The sequence below is a fragment of the Dipodomys merriami genome, unplaced genomic scaffold, assembly GCF_024711535.1.
Source record: "Dipodomys merriami isolate MVZ:Mamm:240054 unplaced genomic scaffold, mDipMer1.0.p SCAF_12, whole genome shotgun sequence".
Lineage (NCBI taxonomy): Eukaryota > Metazoa > Chordata > Mammalia > Rodentia > Heteromyidae > Dipodomys > Dipodomys merriami.
This window is the reverse complement of record NW_027202493.1, coordinates 42223233-42246320: the sequence shown is the minus strand read 5'-3', so window position 1 is coordinate 42246320 and position 23088 is coordinate 42223233. Positions and strand designations below refer to the sequence as shown.

At 49.7% G+C, this 23088-nt stretch overlaps 1 protein-coding gene and 1 long non-coding RNA gene across 2 annotated transcripts in view; one reads left to right on the top strand and one right to left on the bottom strand.

Moving 5' to 3' along the window:
- The window catches only part of Scara3 (scavenger receptor class A member 3), a 29062-nt gene that overhangs the window by 5444 nt on the left and 530 nt on the right, over window positions 1-23088 (bottom strand). The window contains exons 2-5 of the mRNA XM_070016733.1: window positions 12460-12558; window positions 10858-10977; window positions 7880-7978; window positions 5691-6734 (exon numbers count right to left, since the gene is read on the bottom strand). Of these exons, the coding sequence (XP_069872834.1) occupies window positions 5691-6734; window positions 7880-7978; window positions 10858-10977; window positions 12460-12558 (1362 nt within the window). The remainder of the gene's footprint in view (window positions 1-5690; window positions 6735-7879; window positions 7979-10857; window positions 10978-12459; window positions 12559-23088) is intronic.
- On the top strand, window positions 14950-16565 carry LOC138823076 (uncharacterized). The gene is made up of 3 exons (XR_011370734.1): window positions 14950-15035; window positions 15262-15419; window positions 16503-16565. It is a non-coding gene; the product is annotated as an uncharacterized lncRNA (long non-coding RNA).

The following is a 23088-nucleotide window of genomic DNA, read 5'->3' as shown; positions in this document are numbered from 1 at the left end:
CTGTCCCATGCCGCTATTGGCCAGGCCGAGGAGCTCAGTCCTGGCTGTGGTCCCTTGAGAAGAACTGGAAACACGCAAGCACGCAAACAAAGAGGCGCCAGGGCACTTGATCTACTGCCTTAGGCAAACTAACCTCCCCAAAGAGCAACCAGAACGATTCGGGAAATGCCAGATCAGCTTTCTGGGAGCTCTAGAGAGAGAGCAAGGGTGGAGCCAGCCTGCCATTCTAGGCTGTTTGTCCTCTCTAAGCACTTGTGGGATGGTAATCAGTCTGGGCAGAGACTGAGAAGCCAAACAAATGATGGCAGATTTTCAGCTGGGACACCTAGAAGAGGTCTTGGCAGCTGCACTGGGCTGGAGAGACCAGGGATCATGATTCCTCTTCACCTGCCCACCTGGCTCCTCTGCCTAGCCACAGGAGGCCCCGCCCTCCTTAATAGGTCATAGGTCATCTCTTGAATCCTGGAGATGGAGGTGGGGGCTTGTGGAACAAGTTTCCAAGCCAGATCCTTCTGCCCACCCTGGGCTTTTAGCCTATGCTTATACTTCTGTTTATTCACTGATTGAGCACAGGCCCTCAGGACCAGCCAGGAGTCAGGGGTCACACACCTGCTAGGTATTTGTGAGTAGGACCAGGAGCCCCGGCCATCAGGCAATTTGGCTTTGTGAGAGTCCCCTGTGCTAAGGTGCCTAACTTCAGCTTAGAAGCACAGGCTCACATCGCTGCCACTGCTGATGCTCACAAGGGCTCCGTGGAGCCCTATGTGAGGCAGGTGTTGAAAGTGGCCACGCGCTCGGCTCTAAGTCACTCAACTAATGAGTCGCGACGGCTTCTGGCTCTAATTTCCCAAGTACGGTTTCAGCATGACACTGCCTAACACAGACACAGAAATCATCCTACAGAGGAGTAAGAGAGAAATATGCTAGCAGAGGCACAAAGCACTTAGAGGTACCTCGGGCTTTCTGTTGGATAAGTAGAGGCTTTGAATTAGAGCTGGGAGGTCTCAGAGAGGAGCTGGTTCTACCCATTCATTTACAGATGACAGAGCCGCGGCTGGAGAGACAGGTGAAGCTGTCCAAAGCTCCACAGCAGATTAGACACCTGCCTCTTTTCCTTCCATCAGCCTTGGCACCTCTTCATCACCCTGGCTACTGCCACCCTGTTCCTTTAGTCCAGCCAGGAGCTCTGCCGGAGAGGCTTCACCGGCAGCTCAGTGTCAGGGCACCAGCATGTATCTGAGGAATAGCCGAGGGATGATCAGGCCTCTACACGGCTGTGAGGAGCACTGTGCCCTTGAAATGTCCTTTCAGCCAAAGATTTTACACATGGCCGCTTTGACAACCAGGGGAAATGTTGGCCAAGAGACACCATTTTGAATTGCACCCAAAGGACCACACAGATACAGATTTGGGTGAAATCAGGTAGGAAAGCTTCAGTTGCTGTGGAAATACTCAGTACCTGGCTTTGTGGCAAAAAAGTAAAATTGAGCAACAAGCAAACAGGATCACTTCACACACCACCAATTAAAGCAAAAAAAAAAAAAAAAAAAAAGCCCTGGCACCAGTAGAAACACGGTTGAACCATGTTTGAGCTCATAGTTCAGGCAGCTATTGATGGGGCCTTACGCTGTTCTACTCTGCCAGGCAAAGACGGTAGCTAATGTAAAGCTCCAAGACTCTGCTCCTGTCATGTTTACAGTGTTTCCTCTCCATGCTCTGTCCCATGCCTCATACCAACACATGACCTAGGCAGAAGCCATGCAGGTGTTGTTAGGCCCCGAACATCCCAATTCAGCTCTCTTCTATGGCCTGTGCAGAAGACAGATGGTTCGTGGAGGTGATGTGGGTTACTGTAAGCCAAACCGCGTGGGGACGCCAACTGCAGCTGTTGCTTAATTATTTGAAGAATTAAGGCACCCACTGTTTCCTGGTATAGAGCTATGAGTTTGGCAAATTACCTTTACGTCCATACCTGTCATATAAGACCACCAGAAGCAGTGTGCTTCCAGCTGGCAAGGTTGGCATATAGAATCTACGTGCTACCTCAGGAGAGCTGTGTACCATCTAGCTGTGTACCATCACTCAGTATGTGGGGGACCAAGCCTGTCCCTTCTCCATTCCACAAGGTACCACACTGGTCCATTATGTAGAAGGCATTGTACCAAATGGAGCTATGGAAGAAGGACTAGCAAGCCCTCCAGATTTATTGAGTCTATGCTATTAGCATATCCGAGGGTGAGAAATAAGTCTGGTGGAAATGCAGAGGCTTCCCCTCTGAAATGTATAGAGGTTCACTGTGTGGCTTTATTAAAAATTTCCCTTCTAGAGGAAATAATAAGTTGTTTCATGTGGATACTCCTAAAAAACTAAAAGAACAAAAAAGAAGTACAATGCCTAGTGAGCCTCTTTGGATTTCAGAGGGACACATTCATGCTTTATTCGCTGTGTTACTCCAGCTGACTTACCACGGGACCTGAAGAGCTGCTATGTAGGGAGGGGCCAGACCTGAGAAGGCAGTGTAACAGGTCCAGTCTGCTGAGCAGGCTGTCCTGACACTCGTGCCAAATCATGCAATGGTTGAGATGCCAAGGGACAGGCAGGCTGCTCGGGGACTGCAGCAGAGTCCCTTGGGACTTTGGAGCAATTCCCTGCTGTTCTCTGCAAATAACTATTCTCAGAAGATCACAGTTCTTGGTCTGCTCTTGGACTCATAGATCCATTTAGCCACAGGCCATTCTTTTACCACTTAATCTGAGCCACCTGTGCCTATCAAGGGGTGGACCTGGTGTCACAGCGATACTCCATCACCAAATGGAAGTGGCGGGTATATGATTAGACCTAAGCGGGTCCTGGAGGCACAGTAAGTTGCAGGAAGAAATGGCTCAGATGCACAGGGTCCCCACTCTTGCCAGCCATTGTTTCAGTCTACACCTGTAGCCTCATAGAGAGTTTTCTGATTGAGAACAGTTGAGCTTGATTTACAGATGGTTCTGAATGACCTGCAGACACTACCACCCAATAACCCCTTTCTGGGACATCCTTGAAGGACAGCAGGGAAGGAAAATTCTCCCAGTGGATAGATCTTTGTTCCTTTTTGAGGAAGGAGAAATGGCTGGATTTGGGATTATGCATTGATTCCTGGGTGTGGATGATGGTCAGGATGGATGGTCAAGGACTTGAAAGGAACATGATTAGATAATTGGTGTCAAGAACATTTGTGGAAGAGGTTTGTGAATAGGTTCCTCTGCATGGGAAAGGTTGTGAAGTTATTTGTGCTTCATATGAATGCCCAGCAAAGAGTGACCTCAGCAGAGGAATTCTCTGGTAATCCAGTGGACAGAATGACTGGTTGTATGGATAGCAGTCAGCCCCCTTCTTCAGCCACTCTGTCCGTGCCCAAGGGCCCTTGAACAAAGTGTCTGTGGGGGCAAGGATGGAGGTTCTGCATCGGATCAGAACCATGGAATTCCATTCACTAGACCAGCATGGCTATCATAACCATTGCTCCCATTAGTTCTGCCAGTAACAGAGATCAGTTCAGCATGGCACCCTTTCCTAGCTTATCAGCCATTCACTTTGAAGGTTGGCATTGACTGGCTGTCATCATGTAAGGATCAGTGTTTTCTTCTTACTGGGGTAGCCACTTTTGATGTGGCTTTGCCTTCTCTCTAGGAAATCTATCAAAATTACAATCCATGTACATACACAATGCTTTATCTTATCTGTCAACTTCTGACCAAGGATTTCCCTACACACACACACACACACACACACACGCACACGCACACGCACACGCACACACACACACACACACAGAGTTTGGAAATTCACTACCTGAATGGAATTCACTGCCTGAACCAGGTGGAAATGCTAGAATGGCCTTTAGGAGACTGTTAGGGCAATAGCCAGACCGGTTTGGATTTAGGTTCTCCAGGTGGCTGCATGAGCTCTGATCAGTATCTAGTATATGGTGATAGTTTTCCTTTAGCCAGAATTTGCAGGTTCAGGAGTCAAAAGGAGATGACAGGGTGATGTCAGTTACTATTTTATGGAATGATCCGCACACCAGAGCTTTTTGTTTTGCTTTCTGTTCTTGCTGGTGTTGTGCTTTCTGTTCTTGCTGGTGTTGTGCTGGGTTTTCTAAGTTCTAAAGGGAGGAAGGCTTCCTGGAGAAGACAGGACAATGATCTAATTGAACAGGAAGTGGAGATTGCCACTTGGCTACTTTGTGCTCCTCATGACTCTGAGTCAACAGAAAAAAAAGGGGGGGATTAATTACTGTGTTGGCTTGGGTGAGTGATCCTAGCTACCAAAGACACAGCGTACTGCTCTTTGCCAATGCAGGCAAGGAAGGGTGCGTGTGTCTGCAGTGACGGAGAGTGCCTAGGGGGCATCTTAGAATTGCTATGCCCGTTATGAAAGCCAAGGGAAACCTTCAGCAACTCATTCCGGGCATGAACAATAATGGCCCCGAACCATTAAAAAGGAAGATTTTTTTTTTCAACAACTATAACACCCCGGTGCTCACTGAAGTCAAAGGATATTTGGAATGAGTAGGAGGAGGAGGTAAATATGAATTATTACTGCTAGTGCCACAGAGCAAAGACTGCAATGGCAAGAGCATTTCCTCCTTACTTTTATGAATACATCTCTGTGTGTAATTCAACAAAAAGGCTTTGTTTCTCCTCTTATTTCCTTATCATGTGTCCCTGAAAACATAAGATTTATTGACTTGAATCCTAGTGTTTCAGGGTTGGAAAGAGAAGAGTAAAAAAAATCACTTGAAGCCATTCAGTCTTTGTGGTTTTGGTTATATGTAGGACAGTTGTGCCATGTTAGGTAGAAGTATGATCTTGTTGTTTAGTGTTATTTAGAGATGGAGTATGGTAATCTAAGGAGATGTGTGCAGATGCCAAGCTGAGAAGGGGTAGACTTTCAATGGTTAATTTTATGTGTGAGTTTTATTGGTGTGTGGGATGATATTTGGCCAGATACTTGGTCAAACAGTCTGGCTATTTGTGGGAGTCACTTTTTGATGAGTGTGATATTTAAATTGACAGCCTAAATAAAGGAGATCACCTTTCCTAATATGAGCGAGCCTCATTAAAACATTTAAAGGCTTGAATTTTTAAAAAGTGACCCTCCTTTCAGTAAGAGAATCCTGCCTGCTTGCTATCCTGAGACATCAGCTCCTCAGCAAATGGATTTGCTATTTTTCATAATCACGTGAGCTGATTCCATTCTTTATAATATCTATCTATCTATCTATCTATCTATCTATCTATCTATCTATCTATCTATCTATCTATCTATCTACCTACACACTATTGGTTTTGCTCCCTGACAGATGCAGGATCACAGACAGGCTAGGAGGAGAAGGCATACCAGAGGGACAGATAAGGTTGGATGAGCAGATGAGAGCCTGAATAAGGAAGGGGTGGAAAAGGAGAAAGGGAGAGTAGGCAGTTTTTGGGTCTTCCTATTTCTCTCTGTGGACCCAATTAAACCAACCCTTGTGTTCAAGCCCCGATTTGTAGGACAGGCCATGACACCTTGCCAAGGTGTTTCTTAAGGATGTCTGTTATCCTGTTATGGGATTATGTTAGACACACACACAGGAGCTGTGTGTCTGATAAGATTCCACAAGGACCCGGGGGCTTGGTGGCAATCCTGCCAGCTCCTCCTCTTACCTCGAAGGATGGTGACGTTGCGGAGAATTTCTCCGTGCTGTGTGTCCACAGCCTTCATCTCTTCCACAATCATGGAGAGGTTGCGGACGTTGAAATCCAGCCGGGCACTGAGCAGGCTGAAGTGCTCTCGGAGCAGGTCAGTGGTACCCAGCATGAGGGAGACAGACTTGTTCAGGTAGTAGAGCTCCTCGGCGTGCGTGTGGAAGCCCAGCGTGCAGGAGAGCCTCACGTCGTCCAAGTACTTGAGCATGCTGTGCACGTGGTTGTCCGTGGCATTGATGTTGGTGAAGATGGTGCCAATCTCGATCTCGTGAGAGGCCATGCGTCCTTCCAGGGACTCAAACCTCTCCACGGTACGGTTCTGGGCATAGCGGGTATGGTACTGGAGGTCATGCATGTTCTCCTCGTGGTCGTCCAGGGAGGATGAGACATTGTCCAGCTGCAGCTGCAAGCCCATGACCTGCAGCACCAGGTCGTGCATGCTCTCGGCATTCTGGCTGATGCGTTGGGAGGAGGCCCCCAGGGTGGCCTGGATGCTCTTGACCGCTTCTCCGGTCTTGGCAGAGGTGGCGCGCAGGCCACCAAAGAGACGAGTATAGTTCTGCCAGTCGGTGACCATCTTCTGGAGGGTCAGGGTCTCCTCGTCTGTCTTCCGCTGGATTCCATGGATCCACTCCGCTGTCTGGCCCACGGTGTAGTTGATCTGGTGGACGGCGGCTTTGGCATCATAGCACTCCTGAGTGAGGTCCTTCAGAGAGAGGTCTAGGCCCGTGGTGGTGGCCTGCCAGCCCCTCACCTGGGCCAGGAAGAGCCCCAGAGACTGATTGACTTGGTGGATAGAGAAGGAGCAGCCGCCCGTCTCTTGGGAGATCTGACTGCTGGTGGTGGAGAGTAGTTCATGGGCCCGCGAGGTCTGGTCCAGCTGCACCTCCTGGGCCAGCAGCAGCTTCTGAAGCCCCTCCAGCTCTTCCTGCAGCTTCTTAATCTCTTGGCCCAACTGCCCAGCCTCATGGCAGACAGAACAGTTGTTCAGAACTTTAGGGTCTTCAGGGGAAAAAAAAAGGGGGAAGGGGACATTTTGCGTTGCTGAATGAAGAACCGTGGGCTAATGGCACTTGTTTAAATTAAACATTTCACGGTAAGGCTCCCTGCCCTAATTTCGTTCCTAAATCCTACTATGGAATCCTTGGAAAAGCCCTGCTATCTTTATTCATTTTCTTTTCCTTTTTTCTTTTTGTCAGTCGTGGGGCTTGAACTCTGGGCCTGGGTGCTGTCCTTGAGCTCTTCAGCTCTAGGCTAGCGCTCTACCACTTGAGCCACAGCGCCACTTCCTCTACGTCTTTGGGATCTGACCTGCAGTAGCCTTGTCTCCACCCCACCCCTGTACCTCAAGGACAGCTCTGAGGAACACGTCACAGAGAAAAATGGCTGTCACTCGGCTATGAAGTGGTACACTGGGACTTTGCGCTTGCAAAGCAGACCGCTTGAAAACCCTCTGTCCTTTCAATTGGTTCTCCCTTAGAATGTTCCTGCTTGGGGCGGGGGATAGAGAGCATCATGACTTGTGTTAGGAGAATCTTCACCACTTTTGAGGGTAGGAGCACATCATGGGCCTCGAACCCAAAGACGCCTCAGTGTCAGGTGGTGATGAGTGTGTTGGGGGTTAGCCTGTCTGGTGGCTTTGGAAAGTCTTCAAAAATCACTTGAGCTGGGCACTAGTGGCTCATGCTTGTCATCCTAGCTATTCAAGAGGCTGTGATCTGACTGCAGTTCAAAGCCAGTTCGGGCAGAAAAGTAGGGAGACTCTTATTTCCAAGTAATCATCAACAAGCCAGAAATGGGGCCATAGCTCAAGAGGGAAAGCACCAGCCTAGAGAAAAAAAAAATCAAGGGAGAGCACAAAACCCCGAGTTCAAGCCCCAGTATCAATACACAAAAAAGTCATCACTTGACATTCATGGGAATCTTTAGGGAATGGATTCTGTAGACTATGTCTAGATTTATGTCTGGCACAGAATCCTCTGCCCGGGGCCGACGGGATGAGCGATGCTTGCCTGGAAAGGGAAGGAAGCCGAGTGGGGACCACCCAGTCCTGTGCCTAGAAAGTTAGTAAAGCAGGTCCTGCTCTGGGCGCCGCTGTGTGGGGCCTGTCCGATTCTGGGGGATACCAGTACACAGAGCATGCTTACCCAGCCCTTGAAGATTTTCCTGCATCGACGTAAGCTTCTTGTCATAAATGGACTGGGCCAAGGAGATGTCTTCTGAGAGAGAGTCTACTTTCCTGAAAACTGGAGGGAAACAGGAGAATCTAGGGTATGGTCTTGGTTCAGAAGCAGTGGTCATTTGTTTGGAAGACATTTTTTTTTATCAGACCTCATGCAAACCCAAACCATTCATCTACTGTTTGCTGGCTTTGTCTATTTATGTGGTGCTGAGGAATCGAACCCAGGGCCTCATGCTTGCAAGGCATGCACTCTACCGCTGAGCCACCTTCCCAGCTCCCATTCATCTACTCTTAAGAGGAGGCCAGTGGTCCTAAACGCAGATGCGCCTAACGCCAGTCTGACACATGTCATGTCTGATGACAAGACCAAGTAGGGAAAATTCACAAAACATATTAAAAAAAGGAGAAAACTATCCTTAAAACAAACCATCCAGAGATTGCTGCTCTTTATATCTTTTTTTTTTTTTTTTTTGTCGGTCGTGGGGCTTGAACTCTGGGCCTGGGCGCTGTCCCTCAGCTCTTCAGCTCAAGGCGAGCGCTCTACCACTTGAGCTACAGCGCCACTTCCGGTTTTCTGGTGGTTTATTGGAGATAGGAGTCTCACGGTCTCTCCTGCCCGGGCTGGCTTTGAACCGCGATCCTCAGATCTCAGCCTCCTGAGTAGCTAAGATTACAGGCGTGAGCCACCAGCGCCTGGCATCTTTATATCTTTTAGTTATGTTAATATCGACAGTATCTATATCCTGTATCTACACAGATATATACTTTTGCAGAAAGTATATACTTTTGTAGAAAATAAAAGCAAAATTGGGATGTTCTAACTATCTCAGCTTGTTTTCTTTCGCTTGGCTTTACTTTTTTTTGTATTGTGTCATGTGCATTTTCACATCAAGGCTTAACTCTCTTTTAAAATCATTACTTTCAGTGTCTTCGTCCCTATATAATAATACTCCGATGACATACAAATCTCTTCTTTGGGGGGAACACTTAGGCACCTCCTCTTCTGAGTTCATAAATGAAATATGATATGTAAATGCAAATAATACTTGATCTAGAACTAATCCTTTGTTTAGGATGCTTGTATATATATGATTTTTTTTCCTCTTAGGATAAATTGCGAGAAATAGTGCTAAGGACATCAATAGTTTTGAAGTCCTTGGTACAAAGGTATGCTTCTGAAAAGCTTATACCACTTTGTACCTCTTGTCAGCTAACAATCCTGTTAGCCAAGAGCTAGAGTGTATTTTAGCAGCAGGTGCCTGGGTCCGGCCGTGGCAGGATAGGGTGGTTGAACTAAGCTTGTGCAGGCTGCTCCCTAAAGAGTCTCTGGAATTCAAATTTAGGGGATCGATTTAGCACTGCTGACAGAGCCAAGTAACACGGGTGTTCAACCCAGATTGTTGTAAAGTCATTGGGTGACTTTGAGCAAATTAGTTAACCCTTCTGGAGCTTGATTTGTTAATCTATCAATCATTTATTAAATGAAAATGTGAAGTTAGGTGACATCTGAGGTTCTGATCAGCTCCAAATTGCTATTACTTCCAGTTAGTTGGGATCTCTGGGCTCTAGCTGACCTTGTTTCAGAGCAGTTAAGAGGTTTACTTAATAACAGTAACATCGTGGGAGCACTTGGGAATAGTCAGCCCCATGCTGGCATAAGGGGCTCCTTCTTTACAGTTTACAAGAGGCATATTTCCCTGGAGCCTCCTCTCAGTCAAGAATCCACCTATCCGGTTGGAGACTAGAAGCAGAGACAAAAGACTTCCAGGTTTATTTTCATAACATTTCATAAGGTTTACTTTCCAGGTAGCAGGTAATGGCTCCTTCCATGTGATTCACCCCATTCATTGTGTATGGCAAACTATATAGTGTTTGGTCAGCAATTTTCCTTATGTTTTAGATCTGCTTTCAAGCCAAGTATATTGGTTTACTGAATATCCTCGGTGAGGGACAGAGCCCGCTCCCCTCCTCTGTGCTCAATCTCAGGGCTGCCATCCAGGGTCAGGGGCCCCCAAGACCCTGCATTGCCTCTGCCTACCCCATGCCTCCTCTGTCTTCTGTGGTAGGCTAGAGCAAGCAAAACTACAGTACCGGACTTTCAAAGTCAGAGGCAAAGAGTAGAATGGGATAACAATGGGGCACCACACATTTTCAAAGGGAATTGATTTTATTAGCCCACCTACTCTGGGTCTGGGCGCTGTCCCTCAGCTCTTCAGCTCAAGGCCATCACTCTACCACTTGAGCCACAGCACCACTTCTGGCTTTTTTCTTTTTGCTTATGTGGTGCTGAGGAATCGAACTCAGGGCCTCAGGCATGCAAGGCAAGCGCTCTACCACTGAGCCACCTTCCCAGCCCTAGCCCACCTTTTATGAGCATCCAGAAGGGAGAACTTTCCTGGACTTGGCCATATGTCTCACCCGGATCAACAGCCACACTCTCAGAAACCAGATGCCCATAGTTCACGTGTATGGGGTCTGGGAGTTTACAGCTGAATGAATACTGGACGATCTGGATGCAGGTATGCTCCCAGCCTCATTTTGAGAAACACTCACCTAGGCTGTGGAAAGGGCTCAGGGTCACCTGATGCAGTGACCTCAACCTTGACTACCTAAGGCATCACTGGGACAGCTGAAAGGTATGGGTTTGGTTCATTACCTGGATGGGGCCCAGGCACCTGCAGTTTTTGCCTGGTGCTTGTACTACGTAGCTAACACAGCCATCTGAAAATCTCAGGAAGCTGTCCTCAGAAGGACACAGCTTTGCTCAAGGTCACACAGCTAATTCCTGGTCAGGGATTAGGAATCAGCTTCCACTGTGTGTTTTAATCATTTGGATGTCCCAGTTGGAAAGATGCTGGCCCTGCATTGTGGGCTGCAGATCCTAAGTGCTTGTCTTTGCAGGTGAATTGCAACCAGAGCAGAGCAGAGGAGCCCTGAACTCACCTAGAGAAGCAAGCACAGCCACAGCCACCAGGAGCAGAGCCAGGAAGAGATAGAGAATCCGCACCGAAGTGTGCAAAGACAGGTTCTTTTGGCAACGGCTACAGTGGGGTCCTGGCCGGCCTGTGGAGGAACAGGGGATTAGTGGCTGAGACTGGAACAGAACGGTCCATTTAATTTTCCTTCTTTGTCCTACTTCATCATCACATTTCAAATCGGGCTCCTAAGGAAGGGAGTTCTCCCTCCTCCTTCTCTACTCAGATACTCAAGACTCTTGATACTCTATGCTCTAGTAGAAGAGCCCAAGGCAAGGTCTTGAAGAGATATCTCCATCACCATCATCTTTCTCTCTGGTGTCTTCATCCACCCCGCGAGATGGGCAAACACCTCTCTGTCCTTTGCACTGGTCCATTGATGACCCGTGACAAGGGCAGTCTTGTTGCCCCATTGATTGACCAGCTCATCCCAGTTTGTCCAAAGCCTTCTAGGTTTTAGAAGTGAGACTCCCCTGCCATAGAAATTCCTTAGCAAGGACCATCTAGGGTCTTTTACAGCTTGTCTCAGTTTTGAAATGAAATCTCCTGAAAATGAAATGAAAACCCCTGAACCCCAGGCTGACCAGAAGATTGGTCACCAGTCCCCAAACTGGGCAAGTATCCAGTCATTCTGGAAACCAAACAAAATGGTTACACTCTGTCAGTCAAGTCACTGGTGTGGAGGAGGATGGAGGCCAGGAGCCCCTGGAAACTCTGGTAGGGTGGCTCATGCCCAATAGGATGCAATGATTATTAGTGTTATGCTCACCTTCGGTCCTCAGCTCCACCACCTGGGCCCCCTCCCATTCCTGGAGCTCCTGCCATACACCTGTCACCTCCCTCTCTCCGCCCCGACCCACCTGAACTCCCATCTACCTCACTTCCTTTCCCCCAGACCCTGCTCCTACCTGGATGGGGACAGAGGCCATGTGCTCCCTCTCGGGGGAAGTATGGCTCCTCTAATAAACCTTATAATCAGCTTCCTCCTGTGCCTGCCTGCCTCTGCGGGGTCCCCTGGGATGGATGTGTGGGATCCTTCAATAATGACCTTTTCTAAAATCCCCAAGGTAAGCTCCACTTCAATTGTACAGGCTCAACAACTGGACATGGTGAAAAATCCTGGTGCCCAGTTCGCACTCCGGACAAAAAGGAATTCACATTTCTCAGGAACCACTGGGTGATTTCAATGGACAGCCAAGGTGGACAGCAAAAGCCACTAGCCCAAATGCAGGTCAGGTGGCATGGAAGACAATGAAGGGGACAATCGGGAATCGATTAGAACATAGGCCCCATGTCATAGGCAGGGTGTCTGCCAGGGGAGAGGACAGAGATCCTTGATTGGGGCTGAGGAGAAGCCCTGAAGACAAATAGCACGCATGTCCACTGCTGGCTTCCCGGACACCATACAGCCCAGGGCTGCACGCTCCTCCCTCCACACACCGGGAAGCCTCAGGAAAGGGGAGTCAGGATTTTGGAGCCCTAGAGCGAGATAGGTGGCTTATGAGTCTGGAGGAGAGAGCAGGGGACTTTCATTCCCAGAGAGGAGAGGGGGCACCCCTGGAGCCCTTACCCTCCGGGGCGCATGGGAAGGAGGACATGTCTTCGTCTTCCCCTGCCAGTTCCTCTTCCGTAATGTACAACGCATCCCCGTCACTGCCAACAGACCGCACTGTGAAGGAACCAGGGCCGTTAGACCTGGGCTGGACAGACCCACACAAACACAGCCCTCCCCAGCCGCCCATTCGGTACCAGCCCCCATGCCCGGGCCTCCCCACCGGATCCAACCCAGCGTACCCGAGCTCCTGGAGACCTGAGGTAAGTCAGAAAAGAACAGAGGTAAGACTGCAAGGCCTCGCTCCTCTGGCGAGATCTTCCCACGTCCCATGAGCTGAGAAACATGGAGCCGGCACCACCCCCTCTCCTACCCGCATCTTGCTCAGATCCAGCTTTCTAAAGAGCTGGTTGATCTGACTCAGTTCACACGGTAATGGAAGTGGGATGCCTCTGCTTCGGGGATGAGGTTGAATGTGGCCCAGTGGAGGTGTGGACAGGATGGAGGTCCGAGGACACAGGATGGAGACAGATCTCTGCATCACACACCTCCCCCAGGCCCCGCCAGCGTGCTAATGGGAACACGGGATGAGAGGGCTCCTAGGGGAGGCCAATGCAATACTGCCCTAGGATCTTGTGGTCCTTAAAATGGACCTAAGCGATGTGTTCTGACTTAGGAAATTGTCTTCCTTCCCCAGGCCCTCATCTCCTCCTCTCAGGAAGATCTGTTCTTTTACAAAGAACAGAAGGAAGATGCCTAAAGTAGGCCGAATAAACGGAACCCCCAAGGAGATGTCTGAGAAATGACAGATGGTCTTCAATGAGCCAAAAGGTCTTTTGTTCTAGGAAGGGAGAAGAAAGCTGATGATGAGTTCTAAATTGTTGGGGAGAGATCTATGGAAGAGAGATTTAAACAGGCCTCCAAATCAAAGGCAATAGAAATCAACATATCTAAACACATGAAAATATTTTTTTTTGTTGGCATGGTTAAAAAACCCACCATAAGCAAGGTTGTCACAAGACAAATCCAAGTGTGCTGGCATACACCTATAATCCCAGCTGTTTGTGTGTGAACACACAGGTGTGAGTGTGCAAGTAAGTACTCCACAGAGGGCTAGGAGAGTGGAGGGAGGAAGGAGGGATACGAATCCTAAGTATAACGAACTCATCTCAACACAAATCCTATGAAATCACCCACTGCAGTCTTGCGTTGTGACTTGGGCTGTGATCCCATGGTGCATTTGCCAACAGTTTACAAGAACAGCTTTGCTCAGTGGTTATGGAAGAAGAATCTCTTTCCCATGAGCCAATGCTGCGGGCCCAGAGAGCTGGATTTCCTGACTTCCTGTGCTCGTCTTACCCAAACTCACCAGCTAGCCAGGGCTCTCACTTTCCCCCACAAGTTGGGCTGGAAGAGACAGAGCTATGGCCTGTCAGATCTTCCCCAGAATGGGCCCCCTGCGGGAGGAACTCTTCTGCCCCTCCCTGCCCTGGCTATATTTCCCCACACCCCCTGGTGGTGCTCCCCTCTAGTGGGGTGACTCCTCCCTGCTCTGGCTCCAAAGCAATTTCATCACTTCATTGTTTACAGTCTTTGAGGGAATCTGAGATGATTTAAGTCCAGCAAGGCTGAGCGGCCCTTCAGCAAACACCTCTTCCCAGAGCTCTGTCATAATCTTGCCCCTCCAGTGAGAGGCCCTTAAATTGCCAGTCCTCAGCTAGTAGGAATTAATAATGACAGCTTTCCGGTACTGCCAGGCGTGGCCCAGGGGAAGGGAAATGACAGCCCCAGCACAGGCCTCTCTAGACTGGGGGAAGGGGATGGAAGGGCTCATCAGTGTTTGGCCATCTTCCCACCAGGCCTTCTAGCTCTGCATCTCATGGCCTCCTGATCCCTAGAGGGGGCTTCTCCCCTTGCTGAGCCTGGATTTCCTGTTCTCCAGTGCTCAGCCCCAGACCTCGGGGACTCTTGATTCACCTATGTCTGGAATGCCACAGCAATCCACCGCATTAGCCCTGTTCATTTTAATGCGAACATAATCCAAAGCATTTGTGAAGCTCTCACTAGCCAAGCCCTTGGCAAGCATGTTCACATGGCATCAAGATCATTCCACCCAGAGAATGAACGCAAAGGCATAAAGAATGAGAAAAGCTGGATCGCTAGGTCAGAGGAGTGCTTGGATACCAGCTTGGATTCCCCTACCTTGCTCTGGGCCAGGCAAGATGAGCAGAGACTGGAGATAGTCCTTTCTTCCACCTCCCCATCTCCTCCACCCCCTCCCCCACCTTCTGGGCCATAGGACTTAGCGTGGGATACACCAGCTTTCTGCCGTGCTTTTGCACAAACACAGTCTGGGGACTCCACGCCTGTCGTGTTACAGAGACTCTGGGAAGTGAAGAGCGCCCACACTGCAGCTCCCAAACAAGCTGCACACGCGCGCGCACAGTCCGCAGAGCTGCAGATCCAGCCCTCAAGGCTACAAGACTGGGACAGGACCTCTCTACTGTTATCTCGTTTTTATTGTTTTATTTTGCTTCTAACCTAGCAAAGCTGGAAGTTGGATAGAGAACCACCAGAGGGAATGCACGATTAAGGTGAATAATGGGTGATATCTGTTTATCTGTCACACCTTCCGGCAATCTGTCACTGCCCTCAGTCTCGCAGCTCAACCACTGATCCATAGCGGTGCTCACTAAGGGGGGCCTGCAGATCCTCTGGCCTGCATCTTTGAGTTAACTAGCAGTGTCTGCTGTATTAATTATGAGCTCACTTTAATTTTTAAAAAATGACTTTTAAGGGTTAAATCTGGTTTATTCTTAGGGCATGTGGATACCCCAAGTTTGCAAAGGTTCAATGCAGCAGAGTCAAAATCAGCGCCCAGAGGAGACAAGAACATGCGAGGGTTGGAGTGAACAAGAGAGTCTCGGCTGGCCTCCCCTCTGCTGTACGGGCATAGACACTCTTCTAGAGCTAAAGAGGTAAAAAGAAGGGGGAGAGGAGAGGAGGAAGTTTCAAATTTTTGTTGTTGTTGCTCCTTAGCATCTGACCTCTATTTCCCTGGCCCTCTGAGACAAGGCTCTGGTTCTTGTCTGGGTCTCGCACCAACATCGCACAACATTTAGGGCTTTGGTTAGGGTGAAAGTTATGGGCACCAGGTATAAAGCATATGGGGGCTGGGCTGTTGGAATAGTGGAAGTGTTGTGTCATAACAGGCCGAAGGTGTGGGACAGAGAGCTCCCCTTCTCTTTCCTTCCCTTCCCTTCCCTTCCCTTCCCTTCCTTCCCTTTTCCCCCTCTCCTTCCTCTCTCTTTCTCTCTCTGTTCCTCTTTGTCATTTTGCTTATTTCAGGATCAAGAACAAGAAGGGCTGGGGAGAGGGCAGAAGATACGGTGTTCCTACCCACTTTTCTAACGCCCCTCTGTGGTCCTATCTGGGACAGTCTGCTGCTCTGGGAACCAAAGCAGCCAAACTATCTGAGGTTCTAAGAGGCAGTCCTGTGTGTCCCCTGACTGGAGGCCCCACGGAGTCAGAGCTGTGGGGAGGACGGGTCTCCTGGTCCTGGTGATAAAGAAGCCCACTTCGTGAAGCACACAGCAAAGACACAGCCAGACTTCACTATCCATGTAGCCCTTGCTGCCCAAGTCACAGGCAGGGTGCCTGGGAGGGGAGGGGATCACACAGCTTTTGAAGGCCAGTTCTGCAAGCCAGACCCACAAAGTAGCAAGCAAGGACTGGCCATGTGAAAGGGCCTCTGTTCCCCTTGTACCTTGGGTCATAATCTCCTACTTGATCACCAGAAGGAACAAAGGAGAAAGGCCTTTGCTGCCACAGGGCCATGTGAACAGTGGACTGGAGGTGCGTGTCTTGGCTCTGGTGGCTGCTGACTCCCTTGGGGGTTGATCTCCGGTCACTTCTTCCTCTGGGGATGGAAAGAGCCAGAACCTGCTTACCAACCACTAACTCCACGGTGGTTGCTGATGCTGGCTTTCTTTTGGTTAACCAAAAAAAATGTGGAGTTGATTCATCCTCTGCCTGTCTGAAACTTCTTTCTTCCATCCCAGTCAGCCAGAGGGAGAGATTCGAGGAATGGAATAAGAAGTCTTTCTTTGGGCTCTTCAAGGAACACATTTTGATGATTATCTTCAGCCCAGTTCACAGAGTGGGTTTTCCAAACAGCCAATTGGGCAGGGAAAAATAAAGATCTTGAAGTCTTCCCAGGAGCGAATGCTATATTTAAAGTTGCGGCACAGCTATCGTTTAAGGTCGGAGAATGCTATAATTAAGGGCGCAGAATTGTTTTCATTAGGAGGTGCCTGCCCCCGCCCCCTCCACGGCTTCCTCTGCGGGTTCATCTCCGTCCTGGCGGGAATTGGCTGCCCCTCTCAACCCCAAGGAAGCTCGGCCTTGCCTTCCAGATCCTCCTGCGTGGCCAGTGTTCATTCTCTGCTCTGTGTCCTGCCGTGCCTTTCCTCTCACATGTTTTTCCTTTCCCCCACATTGCATTTCATTTCCCCATATATTCTGCTTTGGAGACAGGCAACTCCAATTCCTCTCCTGGTCCTTCTACCTCCCTCCCTGATTGCCTTGGGCTATGTTCCCCATGACCAGAGAGGTATGAGGGAGGTGGGGTGGTGGTGGCAAATTCTCCATTTGTTCTTAATGCTCATCCTAAACTATGCTCCTCCCTTTTATGTTCTGTTATTCTCCCATTGTTGGCCTTCCGAGTTGCAGTTTTTCAGTAGGATTTCCCTACTCGGCACAGATATTTCACTTTCTACCCTTGCCCAAAATTCCAAGAGCAATCCCTGGTCTCTGGGACAACCCACAGTGCTCACCCCATTTTCTAAGTTGCACCTTAAGGGGTGAAATTGTCTCTACTTGAGAATAGGACTCCACTTTTTCATTCCCTACATCACCCCTTCATATCTATGCTGGTGTTGTCAGTGGAGATGGGCCCTTCTCTACAAATTCAGTAAGACGGCAGGGTTGGTTTGATCCTGGCCATCCCTCTGGTCCTTCAGCCCCTCTGCGTTGTTTTCATTGAAGCTCCCAGCTGCCTATCCCCAGGTACTCCCTCTCTGAGTTTCTTCTTCCTGTTGTAAGTCAGTGGTGATGTCCCCCACTTCCCATACCCACCACCCCCTTCCAGTGCCTCAGGCTCGTTAGGCAGGTACTGTACCTCTGAGCCATATCCCAGCCCTTTTTGCATAGGCTATTTTCCTTCTAGGAGCTTCCTAAGCCATGACTCCACCATTCCCAAAGGTATGGGTGTAGAGATGATCTCTGCCCTCTGCTGACCCTGAGGGAAAATGTGAACAGCTCCAGAATCTACTCTTCAGGGGGGTTAATTAAATTAGTTACTGTAGAATCATACTGTGGAACATTATATGACAATTTGAAAATAATATAGATCTCTGTTGATTGCCTGGGGAAAATATTATAACTTTCTGTTGATCTCTTTAAGAATGTTTTTGGTTTTGGCAGAACTGGAGTTTGGGCTCAGGACCTTGCACTTTCCAGGCAGGTGTTCTACCTCTAAGCCTCATCCCCCGTCCTGTTGTGTTTGTCCCCAAATATTATGGTACCTGGGTTTGAACCCAGGGCCATACTTATGTAATCTCATGCTCTGCCATGGAGCTACACCTATTGCCCCTTCTGCTGATTTTATTTATTTATTTATTTATAATTTTTGTGCTAACCCTGGGGCTTGAACTCAGGGCCTGGGCACTGTTCCTGAGCACTGTTCCCAAGGCTAGCACTCTACTACATGAGCCAAAGCTTTACTCCCAGCTTTTTTTTTTCTTTTATTAGTTAAATGGGAGATAAGAGTGCCACAGACTTTCCTGCCAAGGCTGGCTTCAAACTGTGATCCTCAGATCTCATCCTCCCCCAAAGCTAGGATTACAGACGGTGTGAGCCACTGATACCAGGTCATTTTGCATAATTTTAAAAAACACATGACAGAATAACACTGATAGTATTGCCTTACCTATGTGGGAAAAAAGTCCATGTGTAAGTGCAATCATAAAGATTCCTGGAAGGATAGTTACCTATATCCTGTCATTTATTATTTCTGAGGGATATAGTGTCCCTTTTCTGAAGGTTTTGGGTTTTGGAAACAATGAGCATGTGTCAGAAAAAGATTAACCCCAGCTAGGAAGGAAATGTCTACATCTGTAGCCATTGCTTTTCCATCGAGTCCCCATATAAACAATCATCCTTCTCCCAACACAAACTTCCCCACCTTGCCACTTTCATTGCCACACTCTGGCCATTTCCCTTTGTCTCATATCCCTCTCCCCTCAAATGAGTACGGTCTGTCCTGATCTTGAAATTTCTTTTATGCTTAGTCCAATTCTCACTCCAACTTCCTACCTACTGCCTTTCCCTAGACTCTCACAGCCAAGGCCACTGCATCTGCCTCCCCTCTCCTCCCCTCTAAGCCTGGCCTTCTCTCAGCCAAGGGACCTTAGGCTAAGTCTCTGATTACTCCATTGCTCCTCCTCTTGGAACTCCTTCCTCTCACTTTCTGTATCATCACCATCCAGTTCTCTGCTTGGGTCCCTGGCCACTCCTCCTGGCTTGATCACAAGCCATTTTCTTCCTCTCACGCTTTAAAAGTAGAGTTTTCCCAAGGTGGGCTCAAGTTCTAAGACAGGTCTCTAGGGAGGAGGTGTCAAACAGATCTCAGCTGACAAAATCTGGCCACAGCTTCCCTGGCCAGCAAGACATACTTTGGAAATGGTCCCTTGCTTGCAAGGACTCTTATGGGACTCTTAAGTGTCACTCCTTTGCTCTCTGACATCATCTGCCTTGATTATCCAGTTCTCTTTGTGGTGTGCATGCCTTGCCTCTGCTGAGACAAATCTGCTTCCCCCTCAGCTGGACTGACTCCTCCAAAAATGCATGCTAGCGGGCTGGAAGGTGTGGGACAGCAGCTCAGAATAGTTAACTGTCCAGCTTGGGTTCAATTGGAGTGAAGGTATCTCAAAGCGTTTAGCAAGAGGTGTTGAGGACAGTGCTGGATGCATGGGTCAGGAGCTCACTCTATTTCCATGTGTGCAACAGACGAGACTGGAGACTGGAGAGACTGCTCAGGGAGAATGTCCAGTGGGGACCCAGTGGTCCATGCCTGAGGTCTAGGTGTGCCCAGACAAGTGGCAAAGGAGGACATCAAGGAAGGGAGCTGATACTATGCCACTCTCCTTCTGTGGTGCCTCTCTTACAATGCCTGCCATCGCTAAGAATGACCTTTTGAATGACTTGGGGTACAAAGCTTCAGTGTCTTAGCAAAGGAGAGACCCTTTTGAGAGAAAGGACAGTGTCTGAGCTCTCTGTGTCTTTCTTCATTACAAAACATCTGAGGACATACAGATGCATGGATCTTTATGGAAAAATCTGTGCTGAGTTCTGAGAATGCCATGGCATAATTCTTGCCTTCAAGGCTCTCATTCCAGTGAGAAATTCAGATGTGCACAGGGACAAATGTCATAAACACACCTGGGTGTCTGGGGAAAGAGAGACTGAGACACCACGTTCCTGAAACTCACGCTCTGACAGCTCATCCTGTCTGCTGAAGAGGCCTCAGGAGTCCACTAGGTCGATAAAGCTGGTCTGTGCTAGCTAGCACTGACTGACCTCAGGGCCACAGGGCTTTCAACACACATGCACACAACATAATTAAAACACAGATGATGCACATATGAGTGGCATGGTCCGTCATGCCATCCTAGATGCCAGTTCTAACACCCAGAACAGCTGCCAGTCCATGCCAACTGCCAAGTTACACACCAACGCCTACTGCAAGGCGAGATGCTTTTTCACTTCACAAATTAGCTCTGGATGTGAGTCTTCCGTTATTAAAACCATCTCAGCTGGAAGGAAGGGTGACATTTTTTGAGAGAGGATGTCTGAATGTTTGCGGCTGATATTCAACATCCACACCCCTGGGGGAACTCCTACAGTCCCCTGAATTGGGCTATTTGGACCCTTGTCACATCAGCCCTTAGTCATCTAGGGTCCTTCCAGTGTTTAGAGGCCTGGAGATGGAGGACCAGTCTTTTGGGCTCCTCACAGCCAAGCTGTTAGGTGGACATCTCCCTGGTCTCAGACTGTGTTTTCACATACACCGTTCTCTCCTCCTGCCCTTTACCCGGCCGCGTGGACACCACCGGAATCTAGGAAGATTCCGGGCTTGCTCCTCTCATGCTCAGGAACGGTGGGATGGGGTGTGGCTTTGGCCTGTCCTCAGCTAAGCACAGTCTGGGGGGTCTAAGCCCACATTCCACGTCTTCTTCCCCCACTCTCCAAGCGGAGCTGGTCCTGGACCTCAGGGACCACCAGGAGGAGAAGCCCAGAGACGAAAATGGACAGGTCTGGGACTCCAGTCAGAAATCTCTGCAGCAGGCTCCCAAGATGTTTTTTTGGGAAGATCTGCCACTGGACGTGTGGAAACTAATCTACAGGCGGCTGGCTGCTAATGGCTGAATCCAGCGGGAGGCTGGAGGTGGGCTTGTCACCAAGAGGCTGGTGGCAGCTGTGCTCCCCAGGTTACGTGTAAGAGGGACCAGGCGCCAGCTGACATCAAAGATGCAGCTGCCTGGGAGGCCTAGCAGGCTGGCGGTGAGCAGGAGGAGCTCTGGGTGGAAACATGGCAGGGTGGGCGCTGGAGCTCAGCCACAGGTGCCAGCTGCTCACCAGGCGTGTTTTCTTGTTGCAGCAAGTCCCCGCCCACACCCCTTTCCCCCAGAACACATCACATCACCGTGCCTGTTTTGAGCAGAGGACCATGATCCTTTGCCAGCAGAGGTAACTGGAGGATTGGCAGCACCCCCAGAGCCAACCTCCCTCAGGAAGCCCGCCCGGCCCCGCCCCGCCCTGCCCCAAGGGGCATTTTGTTTTTTCCACTTAGGTGAGAAAAATCCTAGTTCATCTCACTCCATGGATCTCAAAGGCCAAGTATTTGCTGCTGGCCTGGCATTTCTACCTCAGGCAGAAGCGATGGGGGATGGGGTCAACCCACATCAACCATGGCAGCCCCGTCCCCACTGCCCTGAGCGCTTCATGGCTGGGAGTTCTTTGGGCACCTGGGAGGGGTGGCAGGTGAGCGGCTCATTTCTGGGCGCCAGAGCAGCGAGGCCCTCCCTGGGATATTTACTGCTATCAGCCCAGCCCTCCTGTCTTTCCTTCTCTGTTTTTTTTTTTTTTTTCTTAGAATGTTTGCCTGGAATGTGAGCAGAGACAAAACCACTCTGAGAATGTGCAGCGTCTCCCGGCCCTCGCCAAGGACCAGGGCAACTCGGCCTAAGCGCTTTCCCAAAAGCCTTCTGGTGATGCCCTGCCCGGCCTGCCGATGGGAGGCGGGGCTCCAGAGAGAGTGGGCAGGGGTCGGCTCCGCCTGCCAGGGCGCTGCTTGGAGGGGAGGGGGGTATGGCTTGCCTGGCTTATCCAGACAGTCCAGGACATGGGGGGGCCATGAGGCAGCACTGGCAGAGGTGCCAGAGGCCAGGGGGCCGAGCAGAGAAGCAAGGTTTATTCCGGACTGGAAATCAGGCCCCTGACTGTGTCCTAAGTCACTTCTTCATGGGACCAGCAACAGCATTTGTGTGCAAACAGACAGAGAGGGGGGAGATCTTATTAATTATTATTATTATTTTAACCAAGTCAGGCACAGGGCTCATGGCCGTCAGCCTAGCTACACAGGAGGCAGAAATCAGGAGAGTAGAGTGTTGAGACCAACCCTGGGGGTGAAAAAAGTTCTCAAGATCCCATCTCAATTTTGGGAGTACACAAGATGCATAAATAGGAGGATCACAGTCCAGATCATCTTGGACAAAAAGCAAGATCTGAAAAAATAGCCAAAGTGGAAAGGGCTGGGGACTCAAGCAGGCCAGTGCTTATCCAACAAGTATGAGGCCCCGAGTTCAAACCCTGGTGGTACCAAAATCAGAATTATGAAGCGTTTGGAGTATAGCAGCAAAACAAGGGCGGGACCCTGTGCGGCTGCAGCCCTACCTGCCTGGGCCTCAGTTTCCTCCATCCACCCTACAATGTGGAGGCAGGCAGACTCAGTCTGAGGTTAGTCTGTGCAACCCTTTCTTCAAATGAAGCCCGGGACTCTTTTGTTTCAGAGATGAGGAGCTGGTCTGGATGAAACAAGAGGAGGGGTCCCAGAGCCCGCCCTGTACCCGTCTCAGGGACACCTGGCAGGAGAGCCTTCGGAGAATGGTTTCCAAGGGATTCTGCACTTTGCACTTTCCCTAAGTGGGAGAGGGTGAGGTTCTCACGGCCAGGGGCACTTGCACCTAGAACAACGCAGAGATGCTCTGTCTAGAGCCGGCTTCATCTAGAACAACCCAGAGATGCTCTGTCTAGAGCCGGCTTCATCTAGAACTATGCAGAGATGCTCTGTCTAGAGCCGGCTTCTCCTAGGCCTCAGGAGGCGCAGGAAGCGCAAACATGCTCTCTCCACAGCTCACCACAGCCAGGCCCGGGGGCTGGGCTACTTGGGGGCCAGTCTGGTGGGGATTTCCGACCTGGGGGCCAGTCTGGTGGGGATGGCCTGTGACTGTGGGGGAGCTGGGTTAGGTCCAGGTCAGAGGTCAGAGAGGGTGGGGAAGGGTGTGAAGGTGAGGAAGGGCAGGGGCT